Source organism: Heterodontus francisci, chromosome 5 (assembly GCF_036365525.1).
Source record: "Heterodontus francisci isolate sHetFra1 chromosome 5, sHetFra1.hap1, whole genome shotgun sequence".
NCBI classification, from domain to species: Eukaryota; Metazoa; Chordata; class Chondrichthyes; order Heterodontiformes; family Heterodontidae; genus Heterodontus; species Heterodontus francisci.
The window spans coordinates 69614017-69622253 of record NC_090375.1 but is presented as its reverse complement, the minus strand read 5'-3'; the positions used below and the strand labels follow the sequence as shown (position 1 = coordinate 69622253).

Sequence of the window (8237 nt, the reverse complement as noted above, 5' to 3'; positions counted from 1 at the left end):
AAGGTGGTGGATGGGGTGCCAATCAAGCAGGCTGCTTTGTCCTGGATGATGTCGAGCTTTTTGAGTGTTGTTGGAGCTGCACCCTGTTCAGGCAAGTGGAGAGTATTCCATCACACTCCTGACTTGTGCCTTGTAGATCGTGGACAGGCATCGGGAAGACAGGAGGTGAGTTACTCGCCGCAGAATTCTCAGCCTCTGATGTGCTCTTATAGTCATGGTATTTATGTGGCTGGTCCAGTTCAGGTTCTGGTCAATGCTAACCATCAGGATGTTGATAGTGGGGAATTCAGTGATAGTAATGCCATTGAACATCAAGGGGAGATGGTTAGATTCTCTCTTGTTGGAGGTGGTCATTGCCTGGAACTTGTGTAGCGCGAATGTTACTTGCCACTTATCAGCCTAAGCCTCGATGTTGTCCAGGACTTGCTGCATTTCTACATGGACTGCTTCAGTATCTGAGGAATCGTGAATGGTGCTGAACATTGTGCAATCATCAATGAACATCCCCACTTCTGACCTTATGATGGAGGGAAGGTCACTAGGACACTATCCTGAGGAACTCCTGCAGTGATTTACGATTGAGATGTTTGACTTCCAATAACCACAACCATCTTCCTTTGTGCTAGGTATGATTCCAACCAGGGGAGGGTTTTCCTCCTGATTCCCATTGATTCCAGTTTTGTTCGAGCTCCTTGATGCTATACTTGGTCAAATGCTGCCTTGATGTCAAGGGCAATCACTCTCACTTCACCTCCAGAGTTCAGCTCTTTGCCCATGTTTGGACAATTGCTGTAATGACGTCAGGAACTGAGTGGAACTGGAAAATCCCTATTCATTAAGTCTTGTATTTTCCTGATTTGTGGGGCTGAACACCATATCATGCACAGGAGTCAGCTACGACTCCTTGTGGACAATTTTCGTGTCCCTACTGCCCACTTTACTCTTTAAAAAAAAATAGGGTAGCACTGGGACCAATATAGTGCATATAGCTGAAGCTGTGACTTACTGATGACATCCTGCATATTCCAATTTTTGGGCATCGTTGGTGGCCGGAGCTCCTGCTGGAAATAGGCAGGAGTCTCATGAAAGTAAGCTAACGTAGTTTCGACACCCAAAGCTAATTTAGTTTCTGCCTATCGGAATGCTGCCAGTTTCTGCTCTCAGTCAACCAATACGGACAGTAGAAATTGGGGGTGGCCATTTTGAGTGTAAATTAAAGATATCCTTAGTTGCAATCAGGAAACCTTGAAGCTGGTTTGGCACTCATTCAGTGGAACCTTCCTGGCAACTCTGGAGGGGATGCTGGGAAAGTTGCAGAAAACCCAGTCAGGTGGGATAGCTCCCTGACATTGTCCCCTCTCCGAGCGACTTTCACAGGACGGGCTGCCACAGGAAATTGGCAGCTTGCTCCACAGAGGCAAGCAGCTAATCCATATAATTAAAGCCCAATCAAGGACCATTATCCAACACCAATGGAATTTTCCTGGCATTGGACGGGCCCTCTGCTGAGTCCGGAACCTGGTAACTGCTTGGAGGCAGCATCCCAACACTATTGGCCCTAAAAGCTTTGGGCTTCCTTTCCTTAAAAATGCTCTGCGGCCATCCAAGCTCTTCAACATCAGTCACCCACCTGATTTTCTGCCCAGAGGTCAGTTCACTGTCAATATGGGGAGCATTTTATGCTGGTAGTGCCTTGAGTTTATGTAAATGAGGCCCAATCATAAAAATAGTAGTGTGCCTTGCCCCCTGAGAACAGGAGTAGATCATTCAACTCTCAAAGCCTGTTCCATCAGTCAATTAGATCATGGTTGATCTGTCTCGTAACTCCATTTACCCACCTTGGTGCCATATCTCTCAATATCCTTACCCAACAAAATTCTATCAAACTCAGTTTTGACATTTTCAATTGACTTTGCCTCAGCAGCTTTTTGGGGAGAGTTCCAGATTTCTACTAATTGTTGTGTGAAGAAGTCCTTCCTGACATTGTCTCTTTAACGCCTAACTCTAACTTTAAGGTTCTGGACTTCCCCCACCAGAGGATAGTTTCTCTCTGTGTACCCTATCAAATCCTTTAATCATCTCAAATTATTAATAATTCCCTTGAGTATAGAAGATTAAGGGAATTCAGCCGAGTTCGTGCACTTGTCTCCATAATGTAACCCTTTTAGCCCAGGTATTATTCTGGTGAATACATGCTGCACCTCTCCAAGATCAAAATATCCTTCCTGAGGTGTGATGCCCTGTACTCCAGATGCAGTCTAACCAGAGCTTTATCCAAATGTGATGTAAATCCACTACTTTTTATTCCAGCCCATTGCGATAAAGGCTAACATGCGATTCCATTAGCCTTTCAAATTATTTTTGCACCTGCCTACACGTTTTTAGGTGATTTATGTACACAGACCCCTAAATTTCTCTGGCCCTGCACAGTTCCTATATTCTCAAGATTTGGAAAATACTCTCAACTATCTTTCTTGGGTCCAGTAATGACCCCAAACTGAACTCCATCTGCCTCAATTTTGCCTCCTCATTTAATCTACCAATGCCCCTTTGCAACTTTCTGCTCCACTACTTACTGTGCCAAACTTTTGTGTCATTAGCAAGCTTAGATGTACAGCTCTCTATTCCTTTATCTAAGTCACGGATCAATATAGTGTAAACTGAGGCCCCAGTGCAGATTCCAAGGGAACATCACTAGTCACATTCTGCCAATTAGAGTACATATCCATTATCCCCATTCTCTGTTTCCTATCTCCTAACCAACTCCCTACCCATTCAATAGGTTGGCTCCAATTCCATTCATTTTTGCTAAGTCTCTTGGGTAATATGAATAACCAGCTGTACCTATTCAGGAGCACAAAAACAGAAGAAAATCCATCATGGAGTTAAAGGTAATTAAACAAGAGTAATATAAGAAGGTAGTAACAAATAGGTAATATCCCATCTGCCCTTTGTAGGTTGCCATGGATGTGATGTGTTATTACCTTTTTGTACGTGAGGGATAATTGTGTAATGCACCATATTAATTATATGACAAACAAGTGTGCTAGGCAAAACACATTTAAGCTTTTTAATTCTTCGTAACCTCCTTTAATAGACGACACACATATACATTACCAACAAATATGTTTAATGTATGTGACAATAATGCGCAAAGCATATGAAGAAATACATTCTTTAACATTAACATTAGTACCACATTCTCGTCATTAATTGTCAGATATTAATTTTGGAAAAATTTTTTTTTAAAAGGTTTATTTAAAGAGTTTTTGGCCATAATGCTAAAAATATAGAAAAGATTATTTTGAATATAAACAGAATGCTTTACATAAGTTACAACCCATTAATCTCGTGTAATGCTAATTCTTTCAACACGTTCTTCTGTATCTATATACAATTACAACTGAGCTTAGCACTGATGTTCTTATGAGAGTCTGTGTCACGTGTGACACCTTTGCCAGTTAATTTACCACTAAACCTTCATGCCTATTAATTTAAAATAATTCAGAGAATCATTACTTGCTACCCCATTTTAAACCTAAATTATTTTCTGGGTTGATAGCACTATATTGGTTTCATTGTTAGTTGTAATTGCCCTCACTTGCCCATCTCCACGTCAAACATGCTGAAGCTGTGAAGCTGTCATTGTACATGGATTAATTCTAACACAGTTGCCTGGTAGATTATGTAGATGACTTTTTAAATAAAATGTCATAGTTACAAATTGGCTCCATGGCATTTTGGATTTACTCAATTTTCAAAGATAATTTCCCCTTTTTCTGCTAATTTTCATCGCTCCTCTCCTGCAGGTCTTTTCTGAGTTAAGAGTCTAAAGACATTAGTCACTTTCCAATACCTTGTTCAAGTGCTTATTCTTCATGTGTGAGTTGGGACAGCGACCACTGCCAAGCTACTCGAGCACGTGGGACATCAAAAGCAAGTCCAATCACATCCTCATCTAATTTCCACATCTGCATTTTCAGTGCCAAGAAGTAGCAACACTGGCTAATGTTTTTTTGTCTGAGCTCAGAAGTGGTGAGACCAATTGTAGCAAAGCAACAGTTGTCCCAGCTGTGAAACGTAAGTTAGCACAGGTCATGGATTGAATCTGGGACATTTCTAGTACATATGGCTCACCTACTCACTGCATTAACAAGTTGAATTTTCCAAAATTAATGAGTGCCAATTAAATATGCCTCACTTTGTGAGCACGCAGTACAGGCTCATAAACCTGATGATATAAAATTGATATAAAATTGTTCATGGTTTGGAAAGTAATTCTTAGTAAGCAGAAGCTAAGAAGTCACATCAATCTCCTTATGGTCCAAAATACATTTGCAAATCCCACCTGAGTGTGTATCAATGCTTTACAAGAGGAGAATGTCTCTTTGATAGTCATTACATTTCCTAATTTTCATCCAGATCTAGATCAAGGTCGACTTCTGTGGTGAGTTTCAGATAAAAGAAACCATAAATAGCCACAAGTAAAATCACTATAGCTGCAATGATGAGTGTCACATCCTACAAAAAAAAATAAAGGTTAAAATGAAGAAACAGAAGAACATGTATAATAGTTACAACTCTCTATCCATAATTTTTCAAATTAAAATTGTTTATAACAAGTGGATATTTTTGATAAACAAATAGAAATGTATTTTATTTTCAGATGCTAAGAACTAAACTTATCTCTCTGCATATATCTGTGCCAGACTTCTTACTCAAAGACACAACCACTGAGAAAAACGCACACATATCCAGAAGGTCACTCTGAAAACAATTGTTAGAATGATTTTTGCAGATTAGCGAATATCTCATTTGTGAAACCCATAGTTCCATGAGAAGGTAAGAGGAATGATTTTCTGAGTGAGTGCTATGCACGGGGAGCCTTACTTGTTGGCCTGACATGTCTGGAATTTGTGGGCACATTTCCATCAGGAGGGTGCATTCTGATGGTCAGTCCTACAATAAACATTTTGCTTAGTCAGTGCATACTGTAATCAGATTTCATGCAACATGCACTTTAATGTCTAACATTCTTTCTAAACCTTACACAATTGAAAATAAAGTAATAACTTTACTCTGAAAGACATTAGTTTTCACTAACAAGGGAAAGTAAATAGAAAACAAACATGCTGCTCACTTCCAAGGATAATATCTGGATTATGCTATGAGGGGTAATATCTGCATTTTCATTGCTGAAAATAAAATGTTACCACTTGTGCACTGTTCTCACCATGTAATATTAAGCAGGTCCAAATAGAATTTGTGAACGTGACTAAATTAGTAATTATGATTATTAGGAGCCAAATAGGAACTATTGAATAAATTAGAAAAGTATCATGCTGATTTTGGGTGGATGGGGTACTAACACATGAAAAGTTAAATGTATTTATTTTATATTCAGAATTAATAATAAATCCTGTTTCACACCTATTCATATTTTTTCTAAATATGAATCTGCTATATGTTGCTCTAACTATAGGGCTTCATTATCCTTCACGTAAACTCTTGTACAATTGATGTCCTTTAAGCAATTTGATATTTAACTAATGTTGGACTGACAATGACAGTAACAATATGAATGGTTTCACTTTTACAATATGCAAAAATTATTTATTAGGATTAGACAAAGCACTTTGTGCACACACGTAACTAAGGAAAATCTCAGAGGAGTAAAGAGTACAGCAATGTAGTGGTTATGTTACTGGATTAATAATCCAAAGGCCTGCACTAATTAACAGAGAACGCAAGATCAACTCCCACCATGACAGTTGGGAACTTACGAACATACAAACATGCGAATTAGGAGAAGGAGAAGGCCAACCCTTGACTTGAATTCAGTTTTTAAAAAGACCATGTTGACCATCAAGCTGTCCAATTATCATAAAAACCTAATTAGTTCATTGATATCCTGTTGGGAAACAAATCTGTCATCCTTATTTGTGTTTAAAAGACTGTGGAAAATACCTGAGAAGATGCCTGGACATTTTTTTTAAAAAAGGTAACTGGAAAGACACTTGGGACTTTGTTTTAAAAAAAAACATTTACTGGAACTCACATGTCTTAAGCTAAATAAACAGCCAGAGCCTTATGGACTATGGAATTGTTTGGACTTGGAGAAGTCACAAATCTCTATTTATGACTGTCAGGAGTTTTGGTTTCACTTTTGGATATTGTTTGGAGCGCAGTTGGTGTGTATCCTGCTAAGAGAGAAGTCACCCAGCTCATACTTTTCCACCTGTTTTGAAAAATCTTCTGAGAATCCAGTGTGATAGCTGAAACCACGGATGCAGTAATTCTCCCAAAAAGCCTGCAAGACTACTCCTCAACATCTCCTGAACAGAACTGCTCCAGAAAGATCCCAGTGACAGCCGTCTAGCGTGTACCCAGACGCCAGACCAAAGGGCCACCTGGAACATTCCATATCTTATTCTTTTTCTTCAAGAATTGACAATAACTTGGCCAAAGTATCTTTTTTTAAAAGTTGATCTCTGCAGAGCCAGTTTTTTCAGTTTTCTTTATTTTTTTCTGTGTGTTAGTATATTTTTAAAGGGTAGATATTTACTCTTTCATATTTCAAACTATGTTAAGCTTTGCATCTTTATTGAATAAATCTTGTTTTAGTATAAAACCATTTTGTTGCTTATTAAAGAAACCTGGTTGGCAGATTTTTATTCTGAAACTAATATAAAGTATATATTTGCCTGTATCTGTAACTGGGTAAAACATTTAAATATATGCTGTGACCAGTGGAGTAGTGGAACTAGAGACAGTGTATTCCTCCAACCTCGGTCGTAACAGTCTTTAAAACTGGGAACACTGCCATCTCTATCTCTTAATGAGAACAAAGCACTTTGGGGATTGCGCTCCTGATCACTGTATATGGTGTATGCCTTTCAGCCCAGTCCTCTGCTCTTCCAGAGATGACCTTATTGATTTGCTCTGAAAGCATCTGCCGGTCTCTCCTCTTCTCCTTGGATATTAGTTCTGGCACTTTTTCCAATTCTATCTCTTCTCTTTGTTGAAGTCCTATTCATTCTCCTTCTCAAATACCACAATAGTATCTCTCCTCTCCTCCAGGCATATGTGGCTTGGGATGTGGAGGAATAATCTGTGTAAATATTAATTTATGATTTTTAACAGTTCATCTATGAAACTTTTTAAAACAAACTCAGATATAAAATTATTTTCTATTTAAACTAATGGATCAGAGGACAATAAATGTGATTATTTAAAAACATATTTAGCTAGTCATTATATCAAGCTAATCTACCAGTATTTATCTGTATACAGTAAATGAAATGAATTTATTTGATACACACATAATCTTACCAGAATCAAAGTGGATGATTGATCTGCAATTCCGTCCTTTGTTATGTTTGCAGTGTGCCACTTTGAACCTGACTATACTTCTAAAGTCCATGGTCATATTCTTGTACTTCTTTGTATCTCTGGTGATACTGGATACTTCATTAGTTTCTTTTCCAGCAACAGTCCAGAAATTTCAACACACTGACGCTGATTGGCAACCCAACAAAGTTCTGCTTTTTTTTAGTAAGCTCCTTTGCCAAATGTTTGTATTTTCTTCCCTGAAGAACAGGTTCCTAGAATTTTGAAATTTCTAACACTAGAGAACATTCATTAAACATGTTAATAAAATGCAAATTACTGTACTTCTGCTGTAGTGGGGGTGGGTGGGGGGCGGGGGGGAATGTTAACAAGACAGACAGTAATATTTTTCTGCAGGCATAGCTCAAGCAAAATGTTCTCTCCTGTTGACAACAAAGTAAAAATAGCTTTTCTGGCACCACAGCTGGAATGGCCAGCACCCAACCAAAAAAAAAGGGCTAAAAATTCATTAAAGCCCATTTTCAGGCGTGGGGTCACGATTCACAATCTACCCCTACTCGTTCCTGTTGAGGCAGGCAGCATGTAAACTTTGTGCAGCTTCCTTATTTTCCAGATTTCTGCATGCAGCCCAGTAGAACCCACACTGCTGGCTGGTGGCATGCATAACAAGGGGCCTAACGTGTTCCAGCTAGCCTCCAGCTCTTAAAGGCAATCTATCCCTCTTAAAGGGAAGCTGCACTGAATCAAAGGGTCTACTGCTGACCGTCACTGCTGCAATTGAAAAGAATGGAAATTGAGCACCGGGGAAAGGGCTCCACAGTTCACACATGCCTTAGTCATGGAGGTGAACAGGAGGAGAGATGCCATGTTTCTGCAGAGAGCTAGGA

General features: G+C 39.0%; 1 protein-coding gene across 2 annotated transcripts in view; it reads right to left on the bottom strand.

The window, feature by feature from the left end:
- Positions 1–3071: 3071 nt before the first annotated feature.
- The window catches only part of triqk (triple QxxK/R motif containing), a 143558-nt gene continuing 138392 nt past the window's right edge, over positions 3072–8237 (bottom strand). For both annotated transcript variants that reach the window (XM_068031610.1, XM_068031611.1), the window contains exon 4: positions 3072–4521. In XM_068031610.1, the coding sequence (XP_067887711.1) occupies positions 4408–4521 (114 nt within the window). In that variant the 3' untranslated portion in view covers positions 3072–4407. The remainder of the gene's footprint in view (positions 4522–8237) is intronic.